Source organism: Thermothelomyces heterothallicus, assembly GCF_042370625.1.
Source record: "Thermothelomyces heterothallicus CBS 202.75 unplaced genomic scaffold P884_scaffold_16, whole genome shotgun sequence".
In the NCBI taxonomy this organism is placed as follows: domain Eukaryota; kingdom Fungi; phylum Ascomycota; class Sordariomycetes; order Sordariales; family Chaetomiaceae; genus Thermothelomyces; species Thermothelomyces heterothallicus.
In genome coordinates this window covers 446,376-461,594 of record NW_027192577.1, presented here as the reverse complement: position 1 = coordinate 461,594, position 15,219 = coordinate 446,376, and the positions used below count along the sequence as shown (strand labels likewise).

General features: G+C 55.5%; 3 protein-coding genes across 3 annotated transcripts; 1 reads left to right on the top strand and 2 right to left on the bottom strand.

The window, feature by feature from the left end:
* Positions 1–352: 352 nt before the first annotated feature.
* P884DRAFT_300905 (beta-tubulin) lies at positions 353–2,244 on the bottom strand (the record flags this gene model as incomplete). Its single annotated transcript, XM_069444812.1, has 7 exons — positions 353–746; positions 824–1,614; positions 1,682–1,736; positions 1,793–1,834; positions 1,907–1,932; positions 2,005–2,028; positions 2,233–2,244. The coding sequence occupies 7 exons, from the start codon at positions 2,242–2,244 to the stop codon at positions 353–355; spliced, it is 1,344 nt and encodes a 447-aa protein (XP_069296412.1).
* Positions 2,245–3,030: 786 nt separating this feature from the next.
* On the bottom strand, positions 3,031–5,793 carry P884DRAFT_226451 (P-loop containing nucleoside triphosphate hydrolase protein). The gene is made up of 3 exons (XM_069439653.1): positions 4,857–5,793; positions 4,701–4,781; positions 3,031–4,634 (listed from the first exon to the last, which is right to left on the bottom strand). The coding sequence occupies exons 1-3, from the start codon at positions 5,637–5,639 to the stop codon at positions 3,249–3,251; spliced, it is 2,250 nt and encodes a 749-aa protein (XP_069296411.1). The 5' UTR covers positions 5,640–5,793; the 3' UTR covers positions 3,031–3,248.
* Positions 5,794–11,490: 5,697 nt separating this feature from the next.
* On the top strand, positions 11,491–15,096 carry P884DRAFT_270832 (uncharacterized protein; the record flags this gene model as incomplete). The annotated part of the gene is made up of 2 exons (XM_069442383.1): positions 11,491–11,508; positions 11,716–15,096. The coding sequence occupies 2 exons, from the start codon at positions 11,491–11,493 to the stop codon at positions 15,094–15,096; spliced, it is 3,399 nt and encodes a 1,132-aa protein (XP_069296410.1).
* Between the last annotated feature and the right edge of the window lie 123 nt (positions 15,097–15,219).

The window sequence follows — 15,219 nt, the reverse complement described above, 5'->3', positions numbered from 1 at the left end:
CAAATCCAAGGGACCAAACAACGCAGTGAGGACTGGGAGGCATTCGACACCAGAGACAGGTGCATGATTTTGTTGCCTTAGGTATAACAATGGGGGGTCCAACCGAGACCGATCAGATGCCTCCCCGTTTCCTATTAAATTATTGATATCACCAACACAAACTTCGCCGCTCAAACTCCAAAGAGCCGTATCCACAGACACAGGCGGCAGATCAAGTCGAATGAATAACGGCAGCACGCCCGATGTCATCATTATCCACCCTTCCAAGAAACTAGCTCACAGTTGACCTGCATGCCCAACAGGTGCTGCTGACCTCGGCGGATACGGAGGGCGAGAAGCAAGCCCGGGGAGCTTACTCCTCCTGCTCAAGAGGAGCCTCCTCCTCGTACTCTCCCTCCTCATCGTCGACACCAGCATCCTGGTACTGCTGGTACTCCGAGACGAGATCGTTCATGTTGGACTCAGCCTCGGTGAACTCCATCTCATCCATACCCTCGCCAGTGTACCAGTGCAAGAAAGCCTTGCGACGGAACATGGCAGTGAACTGCTCGCCAATGCGCTTGAACAGCTCCTGAATAGCCGTCGAGTTACCAACAAAGGTCGACGACATCTTGAGACCGCGCGGCGGGATCGAGCACAGAGCGGTCTGGACGTTGTTCGGAATCCACTCGACGAAGTAAGACGAGTTCTTGTTCTGGACGTTGCGCATCTGGTCCTCAACCTCCTTCATCGAGACCTTGCCACGGCTGTCGCATCGTTAGCACCTCGTCCGTCAATCTGTAACACCGGGAGGGAAGGGGGGAGGGGGTATTGTATATCTCACAAGATGGCAGAGCAGGTCAGGTAGCGACCGTTGCGGAAGTCGGACGCAGCCATCATGTTCTTGGGGTCGAACATCTGCTGGGTCAACTCCGGAACGGAGACGGCGCGGAACGAGTGGGCGCCGCGGCTGGTGAGCGGAGCGAAGCCGACCATGAAGAAGTGGAGACGAGGGAAAGGAACCATGTTGACAGCCAGCTTGCGGAGATCCGAGTTGAGCTGGCCGGGGAAGCGGAGCGAGACGGTGACACCCGACATGACGGCAGAGACCAGGTAGTTGAGGTCGCCGTACGAGGGGTTGGACAGCTTGAGGGTGCGCATGCAGATGTCGTAGAGAGCCTCGTTGTCAATGCAGAAGGTCTCGTCCGAGTTCTCGACCAGCTGGTGGACCGAGAGGGTGGCGTTGTAGGGCTCAACGACCGTGTCCGAGACTTTGGGGGAAGGGACAACGGAGAAGGTGGCCATCATGCGGTCGGGGAACTCCTCGCGAATCTTGGAGATCAGGAGGGTACCCATACCGGCACCGGTACCACCACCGAGGGAGTGGGTAATCTGGAAACCCTGGAGGCAGTCGCAGCCCTCAGCCTCGCGACGGACGACATCGAGGACCTGGTCGACGAGTTCGGCGCCCTCGGTGTAGTGACCCTTGGCCCAGTTGTTGCCAGCACCAGACTGGCCGAAGACGAAGTTGTCCGGGCGGAAGAGCTGGCCAAAGGGACCAGCACGCACAGCGTCCATGGTGCCGGGCTCCAAGTCGACGAGGACGGCACGAGGGACATACTTGTTGCCGGAAGCCTGTTCAAAGAGAAAAAGGTAAGCACGCCATCACCCAACTCGTCAACGGGTGGTAGACAAGACGTACCTCGTTGAAGTAGACGTTCATGCGCTCGAGCTGCAGCTCGGAAGTGCCATTGTACCTATCGGAGCGGTGAGCGAGGGCTTCATCGATCTGGGACTATTGACGGCTACGTACACGCCATTGCTGTCGAGGCCGTGCTCGCCGGAGATGGTCTGCCTGAAGAAGAAGTCAGTTTGGATTGCCTTTCGATGACAAGAGGTTTTGATTCCGTATCGAACTTGGACGTACCAGAAAGCGGCACCGATTTGGTTACCCTAGGGAGCTAGGTGTCAATCAACCTGCACCACCCAGTATACGCCGCAAGGTTCGAACCGGTCATCACTTACGCACTGGCCGGTCTGGAGGTGAACCTGTGACACGAAAAGCAGTCAGCATCGCGTTCTTGCCATCGTGACGGTGCTGTCGCGGTTCGGCTGGTCGAGAGCTCATGGAACGATGCTGTCCCAGAGTGTGGGGTTGATCAGGGGCCGCCATCTTCCCACCCCCCCCCAAAAAAAAAAAACCAGACGCGTCGAGGGCGTGCGGCACGAAATGCGAGGGGCGGAGAGACTTACAATCTCACGCATCTTGATGGTTTTCGTAAAAAGCTGGTCTGCAAAGCGATGTGAGCTGCAGGAGGGAAACCGAAGTTGAGCGGATGTGTGCTGTGGAAAAGCTGTCGGGTGGTGGAGAAGTCTGTCGGCAAGAGGAGATTGTTTGATTTTGGGCGAGAAATGAAAAGGCGAGGATCGTTCACCGCTTGCTGCTGCCGAGTGGAGATTAGGCACGCCCAAAATCGGGCAAGACTCGCTCGGCTGGCTGTCTCGGTGGTCCCTGCGTTCTCGCTTGTTTACACCATTCCTTATTCGATTGGAGGCAGAAGGGAAGCGCGTCGCGCTAGGCCAATTTCGTCTTGTCTCTGGTGCTTTTTTGGAGGGGCAATTGTTGAAACCTCACAAGCTCGACGGGCAGGCAGGATATCGGAATGGAGAATGCCACGAAAAAGATAACCGCAAAAACAACACGGTCTTTTAGAAAACACTATGCTAGGAACGAGAATGTAGACATGGGACCAAACTCTCGCACTACTGTCAATCAGTTGTACGCAGAACATTAGCAAAGTCTCCAGAACTGTTGGCCTAACTCGCGGGCATTTCCGCGGCGTCTGCCTGATCAGGCGGTTCGACCAACTTCCCTTTGTCCATTACCTCGCACGGATACCTACTCCATACCTCACCCCCAACTCCGGGACATGAAACCTAGTTGTCTTTGGCCCGAATTTGGTTCTCTGAATTTGCCTTGTTTATGTCAGAGAGTCTTCAACACAAGAAGTGCTGGAGGGAGCACAACAAATGGGATTAACCACTACGACCGTTCGGCATATCCCCGGGAACCAATAGGCAGGCACCATGAAAACACCACAGGCAGCAGAATGAGGCTTACCCTCTTGTGGGTAGTGTACGGCATTCAAGACTCTGAGACAGACCAGCTATGCGCCGACTCATGCCTGCCTTTGACGGCCATAATGCTCACCCCACCAAAACGCTGCTATTGCAGATTATGTACGGATTACTACCATATATGTTCTCAATTAATGAGCCTTGACCACGCCCGCCGCGTCAGCCTGCGCTGAGATCCTCTTCTTGTAGGCCTGCACGTCGCCCGGGAACTTCTCCACCGTGCCGTTTTCACACACCCACAGCGAGGTGCACACCGTCTGCAGCATGGTCACGTCGTGGGATACCATCAAGACGCCGCCCTGGAACTCCTTGAGGGCGTCGGCCAAGGCGTCCATGGCTTCGATATCCAGGTGGTTGGACGGCTCGTCCATGACCAGGATGTGGGGATTGGTAAGGGCCAGACAGGCAAACGCGACACGGGACTTCTGACCACCGGACAGGAGCGCCATCTTCTGCAGGCCCGTAGTGCCCGTGATGCCAAAGGCGCCCAGCTGCCGGCGGTACTCCTCGTCCGTCTTACCCGGGTAGTTCTTGGCCATGAAGCTGACGGCGCTCGCGTTGAGGTCGAGCGCGTCCACGTGATGCTGAGCGAAGTAGCCGATGCGCAGGCGGGGGTGCTGCGTGATGGTGCCGCTCGTCGGCTGCAATTTACCAATGAGGAGCTTGAGCACTGTGGTCTTGCCCGCCCCGTTGGGCCCGACGATGCCAATGCGCGAGTCGAGCTGGACGTCGAGGTCGACGTTCCTGAGCAGGATCTTGTCCCTTGTGTAGCCAAACGTGACACCGGACATCTGGACGATGGGCGGCGAGAGCTTTTCGACTTCTGGGAACTTGAAACGCACGCTGTACTCGGTCTCTGGCGGCTCCAGGACCGGCATGCGCTCCAGCTTCTTGATGCGGGACTGGGCCTCCGACGACTTGGCCGCGTTGTAACGGAACTTGTCGATGAATGCTTGGAGATGGGCACGCTGCGCCATCTGGTTCTCGTACTCCCTCTTGGCCGTCTTCTTCCGCTCCTCCCTGGTGGCATAGAAGGAGTCAAAGTTGGCGCCGCGGTAGTAGTCGAGCCGCTGAGAATGTTGGTGGATGATGTCGGTGGCGACTTCGTTCAGGAACGCCCTGTCGTGGGACACGACGAGAACGGTGCTAGGGTAGCTTTGCAGGTAATTAGAAAGGAAGGTGATCGAGGGAACGTCCAACATGTTGGAAGGTTCGTCGAGAAGCAGCAGGTCGGGCTCGCAAAACAGGGCGCGCGCAAGGGCGAGACGCATCCTCCAGCCACCAGAGAAGGTCTTGGTCGCGTATTGCTGCCGCTCGGGCGAGAAGCCGAGACCTGCCAAAATACTCGCAGCCCTGGATTCCGCCTTGTCGGACTCCATTTCAGCGAGCTTGGCCTGGATGTCTCCGAGGCGCTGATCTTGGGCCTCCCGCTCCTTGTCGAGCCTGAGAGCGTCGGTTGACGTGTCGGCCATCGACGCTCGCTGAGCCTCGATATCCGCCAGCTTTTGGGTGATTTCCTAAAATGCGAGTTAGATGGAGGGGCAGAGAGCGCGTATAAGCCTCCAAGGCCACGACTAACTTACCGCTTGCTCTTTGAGCAGCACCTTGCGCCAGACATCGGCGTCCAGGACCGCCTGGAGTGCCGGGGTATCGTCACCGGTGATCTGCCGTCGCTATTAGCCACATGCCTGCAACATAGCGAAGAAAGAAAAAAAAAAAAGTGGGCAACTCAGACATACCTCTTGCTCGACGTGAAGGATAGAGATGTGTGTGGGGATGGGCACTTCTCTTCGGGACAAAGCCCTGAGGAGAGTCGACTTGCCGACACCGTTGTGACCAACGAGGCCGTAACGATGGCCGTGAGAAAGAGTAAGGCTTGTGTCTGTCAGAATCCTATTTCCTCCGATCGACACGTCGAAGTTGTCAATCTTGATGTCCTTGGACTTTCCGCCCTGGCTACCCATCTGCAGGGGGTTGACAGCCATGTAGAACTCCTCGTACGACTGAGTCGGGTCTGGCTGGTTGAGCAGGCGCGAAGCCTCATACTCGACGGTCTTGAAGGTCTTCTTCTTCTGCTTGGCGGCGATCTTGCGCTCGGCCTTCTCGAGCTTCCTCTTGTCGACCTTGGACTCGACCTTTCGGGTATTGGCCGACTCGAGGTCGACCGAGCTGGTGGCGACGGCCAAGGTCGAGGAGATGTTCCTCTGAGCGCTCACCTGGATGGTCTGGTCGAGACGCCTGACAGCCGGGCCCCTCCGCTCCTCGCTGTTGCTGGTGGCAGCGTACTTGTCCACCCACTTCTCGACCAGGCTGCGAATCTTGTCGTGGGTGGCAGCGCCGGCGTTCCCGGAAGCCGAGAGGAGCAGCTCCGTGATGGTAGCTGCGGCCTCGTCGAGCGGGGACCGCCCGGAGGCATCCTCGTCACCGGCCCATGCGGTGGAGGCATGGGTGAGGTAGCCGGCCGAGTACTCCGAAATCACCGGGTCGATGTTCGGGAGCACGGCGCGGATCTCGGCCTCCATGGCAGGCTTCGGCGATTTGGTTTCGTGAATGATCTGGGACCGGCAAATGACAGATCACGGGTTTGTAGTGGGCGCACACCCTCTTGCCGGATTGGGATGTTTGAACACAAGCTCGTGGTGCCCTAGTGCAATCTGTATGCCCTGGTCCTCGGAGTACTTGGTAGGTACCTGATTTTTGGAAATGGCACCTGGCAAGCTGCAGGCGGGGCGAATTTCAGGTGGTGGGACAAGTGATTCTGCCTGTGGCTGAAACTGCCGTTCTCCTGCAGCCGTCAAACAACTGGCAACTTGCCAAGGTCAGGATGCGGTGCTCGGCGCTTGTCGCGCTGGAGCACCGGATTACTGCAGTAGCTCGATCCGCATTCAATAGTACGGAATACATACAAGCTCTACTCCGTATGGTACCACTACGTCCGTACTCCTCCTCCCGACTGCATACAACCTTTAAGGAAACCAGCGTATTTCGTGTATTTCGTGTATTCCGTACACTATGAATGACCCAGCGTTGGAAGAACTTGGCCATGTATGGCCAGCTTGACAATTTTTTTTTTTTTTTAAAAAAGGTGCCTTCGCAATTTAAACGCGGCTCGGCCTAGTAACACAATTCCGCGTCGACGTGTTACACCTCGCCAATCGGAAATGCGATCGCATCACCTCGGGTCAACTTCTGACGCGACCCTATGCCACTTGCTACAGCATTTTGCGAGCCCATGATGCGGTTGCCCTTGCGGCTCAATCGAGACCCAATTCATCCCTTGGGAAATATTGCCTGCGTAGAATCGGCGCGTCGTTCCGCTTTCCGGTCACCGGGTGACCGGATTGGTGATAGGTGTGACTGAAGTCGCTGCAGCCCCTATCCTTTGATGACTGCATCGAGAAAACGACCCAAATGGCTCGGAAGGATAGGGTCATTTGCCTGCAATGGTGTCTTCAATAAGCGTTGAAACTCACATTTCACAAAGTATCTCTTATGGTTCCTGAAGAAGAGGGCCGGCACCAGGCTTATCCCAGGATGTCTTTTTAGGTACGGAAACATACCACAGAACTGAGAAAGGCTTATTAGAGGGTATGTACGAACAAGCCTGGTGCTGGGATGTTTCTTCTCCGCTCTTGCACTTCCCTGCAGAAGCCATCCTTCCACGTCGAAGGAGCAACTCTCCCTTTCTGTTTCAGCTCCTCCGCCGCTGGGCGATCTGTTCCTAGATGTTCCCAGACATTCACGGGATGCGTTGCCGGGTGCGGAAAGCTTACCAGGCACCAGGCTTGCTACAGTGAATGGTGGCTTTTCGGTTCTTAGAGGAAATCTCCTTGGGCTCTTCTTGCACATGCGAAGACCCGACGGGGAAGCTGCTCAAACTCCCGCTCTTTAGCCTTTGCCCTGGCCCGCTTTTTGTGACAATTGGTCTAGTTGAAGATTTGTGATACCGCGTGTGATCAATATATCGTGCACAACCCTTGGGAAGACTCGCGGGATAAGCTGCGGTATACGCAACAATGGCTACGGAGTATACGACAGCGGGTCCATGGTGAAGCGGGACGGCTTGATGCGTTGCAGAGGTCTGAGCTGCATACTATATACGGAGTAATTCGACGCGGTCGGTTTGATAGGACGACGGGGAAAGAGCACAAACGAAACACTCGTCTTGTACAACGCTTCTAAGACTACCTCACATAACTATGTTGCTAATCTGGAACATCGTTGTTTGTCCTTGACGGGGGGAAGAAAAAAGAAAAAAAGAAGAATCCATTGTGGGTGTCACAGGGTGCCGGCTTGTGGTCAAACCATGAAACTTGGCTCACAGGGTGACACGATGGAGGGCATACGGCATCAACAACAATGCCATGAAGTCGTCCCCGCCCCTGACCCCCTTCCTTCCCCCCCCCCCCCCCCGGGCCCCAAAAAACCTCTCAAGTCTCAAAGGCTGGGTGAGCACTTTAGTTATGGTAGCTCGGCCGAGGGTGCTACTGTACGTGATGTACCAGCATAAGACAAGCAAAGCAGATGCCCGGCCGGCCGTGTAGCAACAGCACCGTATTGCCGCGTTTTCGGCCGAGCAAGGACAGGAACCTGTCGCCAAAATATGTAATAGTATGTAGATGGCCGCGCCAGAGCAAATGGAATCGGAAAACCGTTATGCGGAAGGCCGGGCATCCCCGGCGGTTCCTAGTCTATTGTGGTGGAGCTGTCTTGCCTAAATCTCCATGACCATTTCGATGAGATACTCGAGGCCGTATGAGGTGCCGGTCACCTGGCTTGAGACATCAATGAGCAGAGGTGAGTGCGGGTAGGAATCCGAGCCGCAGGTTGGGGAAATAAACGCTGCGTAAAACGACAGGCATATGTCTTGTTAATAGTTATCAAAAAAGCTATTTTACATCATCTCTCCTGACCGTCGCCAACGAAGCCGGGTTGCCAGGATGCGGAGGTCTCAACCTTGTTGAAGTTTTGCGGCTGGAGTGTGCCGGAGGCCATGGAGGGGTCCTGAACGGGGGGATGAAACTTTCAAGCTGCGAGGGTCTCACCGACAAACACATGCTCTACATATGTATGTACATGTACACGCATCATGGATGTGCATGTACGCTACCTGTAGGTATAAAAATGTGCCGAATGATTGAACCCGTGCTGTTCGGGATGTTTTGGTTGCTGGCATTGCGCTTACAACATGCCGCGGGGCAGAATGTGGGAACCCGCGTCCGAGGAACGCCTTGGATCACTGCTCTCCTATGGAGCTGGGCAGCTCAGTTATTGGAAGGAGGTTACTCTGCAGTAACACACAGATCAACCACTTCGCGGAACTATTACACATCTTGTGTCAGAGCCGTTTCCATAACTGGGCTGGTTCCGATAATCGCTTCGCCGAACTTGATATCCATTCGTTGGTTATTCCTGTTCTAGGATGAACATGGGGCCATTCTTCAGTAGTTGAGAAATGAGAGTGAGCATCGTATGTTTTGCAGGCCAATTTCGGAAACGTGAGCTGCATGCCCGCTCTCGAGACATATGGTAGCAAGGCTGATGGATAGTCGACGTCATCTTGAAGGGAATGCGGAGATGGAGGGTCGCGTCGTCGCCCATGGAACTGGGAATATTACATGCTCTGGTACGGAGTAGGGAGCAAAGTTTCACCACGGAAAAACTCCCTGGTTACACATTCCGGGCAGTATCGCCACCCATTTACAACCACCACGTCAGGAAATTGGTTAAACTCCTAGAAAAAAGTAGATAAATAGAAAACTATTGCAATCAGGATACGCATTTCATTTTATCTATCTGCTGATAATGTGGTTTAATGGTAGTTATGGTGTCTTAATTCCCGCTCTGAAGCTTGGTGTACTCCAACTTTGGTTCCTAGCAATACCTTGTAATACCAGGTCAGGGGGTCAAACTTACCCATAATACCCATAGTACGGCTTACATAGTACGGATTACACTACACTACTCTGTAGGTCACACTTCGGAGGGACTTGTAAATCCTTGCTTGGTAGTACCTGCCAGGGTGAGGCGCGTGGCCACTCTACGCACAAAGCTATCCATGGCAACAGGCGAGATGGACCTTGGTAGTCGGTTTCTGAGACCGTCATTCGCTAATGTAGCATTGCAAGACTGTTTCGCGTTCCCGGTAGTCATGCCTGCCCTGCATGGTTCGCATGGCCTCATGCTTCCATTGTCCACTGACACTGGGGCATTGTGCCGTGCCTTGGAAGGATGGGTGGATCGGGTTTGGGTGGATCTTCTACAGTAATTAAATGCCCTGCGATGCTGTGGAATTCCCGAGCAGGCCTCCGCGCCCTGGCTCAGAAGACCCTCTCCGTTGCTCCTACACCGGGTTGGTACCTACGTATCTATGTATTTACGGATATAAGAAACGAAATTCCTGTCATCCGTAAGGTATGTATGTACATGCATTCAAACATATGGTATGGACACATTCATAAGTACATACATCCGTACACTTGCGGGTTGGCAGTTGCTATTGCTATGGACATAAATATATTGACGACTGCCAATAAATACTTGAAGTACGCGATCTTGTATTTGGCCCTGAGGCTTGCACATGCGTTGTTGTGCCTGACGGACCTGACAACATTGGGCATGTCAAGAGATTCCCCCGATACATTACCAAGACGACGAAAACTCTCGGCAGACTCGGCGGCGGATCTGATTCAGCCTTCACACAAAATTCCTTGTAATCCATATGTATGTACAGTACTTTACAACTCAACAGCACCGCACAATGACAATCATCAGCGGCTCTGGTTCAAGAGTGGCGGATTACGGAGTGCCCAGGCGCACACCACCAGGTCCAGTCGGTCAGCTCGTGCACGAAATTTGACCCGCCCAAAGTTCACTATAAACGCCGGCTTCGAGATCAATCCATGGGTAGCCAGTCATCCAGCGCCGTCGTACCGACATGCAACTGCACCAGTGCCTCCCTTAACGTATCAGGCTAGAGGAAACGAATTCCACTGGCGAGGCTGCCACACAATGCGCAAGCGCGCAGCGAGATGTACATACAGCGCTGCATCTCTCGTCAAAACAAGCAGCTCATCGAGATTAGAGGAAGCGCCGTGGAGCCCTGTGTGTACCGTACGTTCCAGCCTGTTGGTTGCCCAGAGTTAAATGAGTGAACACAGCAGCTTGGAGGCCAAGGCGAGCCTTTGTGTTTGTGCGATACGGAGGTATCCGTACTGCGTGACTTTGGTTTGTTGTTGTACAGGGGCATGGGGCCCCCGATACCGATACCCGAAAGAAGCGACGATCTGAGAGCCAATCCTGGTAGTTAATTGGTGTTCTCCCGAACAATCAAGCCTGGCCAGGCCTCAGCCATCTCCGTCCCCTGTCAGCACGTCAGTGTCAAAACAAGCCCACGCCGCCCTACGCTCCTCACTCCTCGCACTAGCCGAAGGTAGCGAGTGCAGCGGTCTCCACTCTTCCTTCCGGAGGTAGCATACGTACGGATCCGTATCTACATAGTAGGGTAGTGCAGCAAGAAGAACCCCCCGGCGCTTGGACAGGTTCCCCGTGTTGTTGCACCCACTCTTCCAACTTGTCGAGTGCAGAGTGCAACTGTAGACTGCCGCTCGCCCAAACTTGGTTGTGCGCGTCTGTCTTCTTCTCCAGTTCTGGTTTTTCTCTCATTCTTTCCTCTTTGCTCCGACGGCTTTGCCAGGACGAGCTTTCCCTTCTTTTAGCATGTTTTTTGCGAAGACCCACTGAGTGTCCGGTGCGCCTGCCCGTGTCGCGTTCTCTGTTTTGGTTCAGCGTTGGTGGGCGGACGTAGCTCCTTCCCCGGATCAAAGCGAGAGAGAAGAGAGGAACGTGTGCGCGAGGCCCACGGCCGCGACCATTGTCCCATCTTGACGCGGCCAACTTTTTCGTCTGGCGCCAATTGCAGCTCGCCGCGAAAACAAGCCAACGGGCAGTAGCATCCGTTGTTGTGAACTGCCTCTGCCGACAACTGCTGCGCGCAGCGACGCCGACCGCATCTCTCCCACGCTGACTCGACGCCCTGGTTTCCCAACAACACCACGCGGTATTCGAGCTCGCCAAAACGGCCGGTTGGGTGCATAATTCCCCATTTCGCCAGAAACGGAATTTCGGCGCACAGGTCGGAGTGCTTTCGCAGGCCTGATCCGTTTCCAAAAGTTAGGCGCTTCGAACCTCGACTGCGGGAACGCGCCTGCAGCATTGGCTATCCGCGTACTTCGGCCCTTCGTTTCCGCCTCGAGACGTCTCCCTTCCCGTCATGCCCTGACGATGCAAACTACGACTTTCATAATCACCGAGTTCCCTGCCCCTCTTCGCTCCCACGGCTGCTTGCCGTCAACATAACAGCCCGCATTCAGGATGCAGGCCGTGCCGAGTGTAAGTGTCGACCAGCAAAACCCGTGCGATGCACCGGGCAGAAGCGCAAATCAAGAGTGCAAACAAACATGTCCGGCCCGATTTTGCTTTCAAATCCCGGCCTGATCACAAAGCACAATACCTCCTTGCCCCTCTTTCCGCTACCCAGAGTATGCCCTCTGGGAAGCGCGATAATATCACGAATGCTAACCGGCCTGGATAACACAGCTTGCGGGGACCGGCACTGCTACCGCTGCCGCCGCCGTTGGGTTGGTTTTTGGCCAACCTCCCGAACCCGAAGTGCCATGGTCGAGCCCAGTCCAACACAGATTCCCCGCCGACTACGATGGCTTCCGAGCGCAAGCTGTCCCTCCCCGCCCCAGCACGAGTGCGGTTCCAAACTATCACCCTTGCTCGTCACCAACCGAGGAATTTCCCTACTCCTCCTTCCATCAGCTCGCCGATGAACATCCGAGTCCCCTTGCCTCGAACCCGACAAGCCCATTAAGCCCATTAAGCCCATTAAGCCCGACGAGTGCCCCCCGGCCGATGACGGGTAATTCGGCCATGTTGCCAAGGTCCAGCAGCAGGAGGCACTCCTTCATACGGCCAGGTGACTTGGCGTCCCAGCCCATATCAGAGAACAAGAGGGATTCGGTTTCGTCAAGGGATTCCTGGATAAGGAGGCTGTCACTCCGGCCGCTGTCCCAGCATGGGAGCCGAAGGTCCAGCGTGGGCCCGGATTCGTCTTCCATGGCCTTTTCCCACGGCTCTAGTGTTCCGATCCTTGGTCAGCCACCGACCTCGCGTGCCTCTCCGAACAAGCTGGTCAAGAGAACAACAACATCTGGGCAAAACGGCGCAGGAGGGGACGCAAGACGGCGTGGCTCTATATCACAGGTTCTGACGCTCCGCAGGCCAGCTACCAGCCACCAACGGTCGGCCACGATGCAGGAATTTCAACATCAGCTTGCGCTTGCCGAGCCACTCTCGCGGGGGATGAAGGTCCCGCTCGACGGCTACAACCCTTCGCCCACTTCCATGACGTTTGCGCCCACGCGGGATAATGCTGGTCAATCCGGAAGATGGACCTCATTCTTTCACGCTCGAAGGTCAAGTGTTTCGGGAGGGGATATTTCTGGGTTACCGCCCGGAAGTAGTCCTCTCCACAACCTCTTCCCCCGCAGGAGGTTATCGTTGGCTCGGAGCCACGACTTTCGCGCCTACCTCACGAAACCGAGTCATCTGGCTGAGGTTTCCGTATCCGCAGATGAGGCCGAGGTCCCGCCTGATCAGCTCACGAGCGGCAACAAGCAAGACAACAAGCAAGACACCTCGCTGCCCGCGGCCGATCTAGCCACGGCGGCTGATTCAATGGCTGACCGGCCCCCAAGAAGATCCTTTTCAATGCATTTTAGCTCGGCTAGCAACTGGATTGCGAGAACCGGAAACTCTCGGCGTCCGCGACGAAGTACTATCGACGCGAAATCCGGCGCAGGCAGCGACGTTCCGGACCCCGGAGCTGTGCCGCACGACCAAGCTCAAACCCCGGTTCAACTGCGGCTCGGAGGATCGCATGCGCCACCCAAGACGGAAGAAAACCCTCATTATAAACCAGAGCCCGAATTGGGCTCATCACATCTCGTGCGGACGCGCAAGAGAAACTCATCGTCTCCCTTACCACCTCTTAATCACTTGCCTAACTTAAGCACTGATGTTACACGCGGTCCCACAAAGGCGCTCCAAAGCCCCATCAATTATTCTCACACTCCTTCTGTGACCACACACAGCCGAGGACCGTCTGGCGAGCGGTCGGTAACTCTTGCTGGCTCTGACGTTTCAGCCCGTGATGGTACCTTTAGGGACGACGAGGACACTGATTTCAAGAGCGACGATATGTATGATTCCTTCCGCACAGGGGCTTCTTCCAATCGCATGAGGTCCGTCGAGACGCCAGCGGAGTCCGTGCTCGATGAGTCTCCACTTAGCACTGCCAACAACGGGAGGACAAAGAGGCTGTCGATTCAGGAGATGCTCGGCCGGTCTTGGGATGGCGAAACCAAGATCACGGAAGAGGACGAAGGCATTGACGTGCCGACCAGGCCCGGGCATCAAGCCGGCTCTTCCGAGTTTGACTCCCAGGGTACCAAGAACGGGTTTGGGTTTGAGTTTAGCGGGCTACATGGATCGTCCCTGGCCGACCCGAGCCTTGAGCGTTTGTCCTTTGACGATGACGACGATGATGACTGGCCACGAGATGACGAGAATACCCTAAGCAACCATCTCTCACCGCCAAGCTCGACCAACTCAAGGCGCGTCAGCCCTACGATGCGAGAAGCCCTCAGAAACATCAGTGGCAATGGCAGCCTAGACTGTCAGCGGGAAAGCATGAGTGACCGGCCGAGGAGCAACATATTCGATTGGTCCGAGCCGTCGGTTCACGATAAGCTTGACTCCGGCATGCCGCGGCCGAAGACGGCTCATGGGAAACAAGAGCCGGACCTGAGAGGGGGCCGGACCATCAGCCGGAAACTGCCTGGCGCTGCCCACATACGGAGCCAGAGCGTCCCAGTTGTCGTTCCCGATTTCTCAGACGGCTCCAAGCAACTGCCGAAGTTTGGGACCTGGGGTTTGGGAACCAAGACTGCGAGTGAGGACTGGGATGATGACTTTGAGTTCGACGGGGAGGAATCCGCGATATGCTCTCCCGGGGGCAAAGACTCGGCTACGAGTTTTTCGGTGGTGGTCCCTGCTTCCATCCAGGCAACGCAGCCTAGCGTCCGAGCGCACTCTGGCCAGATACGTGAACTATCTTTACTGGTAAACGATCTGAAACGCTTATGCCGTCACGGTAAAGACCTCGATATTCTTCGAGGACCGTTAGCATCAAAGTGGGCAGATGCCGAGAGCATCATCGCCCTCGCGTCACCGGATGAGGAGGATGAGGATCTGGGCTCGACGAAGCCTTCGATGGATTTCGACCGATCTAAGATCGATGAACAGTTCCTGGAAGACGGCTTTGACGGTTCTTTCCTCGACCACATCGACGAGTCCTTTGGGTTTTCCGAGTCCGAGATGTCAAAAACCGCGGTAATACGAGAGCGGCATAGCCCCAAACGGCGGTCCGTGTTTTCGCCAGAAGACGACATTTTCGGTAACTGGCCATTGAACCAAGGTTCTGCCACCCCCAGCAGATGCTCGAGTCCCAGCCGGAACTCTGCGGTTGTTTCGACCGTGATTGAGGCAATAAAAAAGCAGCAGCAGAAAAACGACCGGGCTAAGGGCCCAGGCCACAAGACACCCGACACAAAACTCTTCTTCGACACCAACAGTCTCCAGGAACTGGTCAAGCGGGCCGGACAGCTGCGCGACGCGCTCTCGGACGCTGTCCGTAAGGCGGAGCTGCTCACCCAGAGCCCTGCCGGAACTCCCCGGCGTGAACGGCACTCCGGTCACCAGAACCTTGATGGCAGCCCCGCGTTTACAAGAGTCTTTGTGGACCCCGGCTCGAGCCCACCGAGACGCCTACCCAACAGCCGGAGTAACCCTTCGATCCTGAGCAGGGCATCGATCGACTCGCCACGGATGCAGATGATGACAGTCAGTTAAGGCTCGCTCATTGTTTCCTCACCACCCAAATAACGGGTGGCATCACTTTGTTTTTCCCACTGATGACACGATACCCTTTCGCTCACGGTCTAACTGAGAATCGACAAGTTAGGCTTCTTTAAT

Bases quoted from the DNA above. Each gene is read 5' to 3' on its own strand.
- P884DRAFT_226451 (XM_069439653.1), bottom strand. From the start codon at position 5,639: ATGGAGGCCGAGATCCGCGCCGTGCTCCCGAACATCGACCCGGTGATT. The intron at 4,782-4,856 runs GTATGTCTGAGT...TAGCGACGGCAG, and splicing joins TCCTTCACGTCGAGCAAGAG to ATCACCGGTGACGATACCCC. The intron at 4,635-4,700 runs GTAAGTTAGTCG...CTCGCATTTTAG, and splicing joins TGCTGCTCAAAGAGCAAGCG to GAAATCACCCAAAAGCTGGC.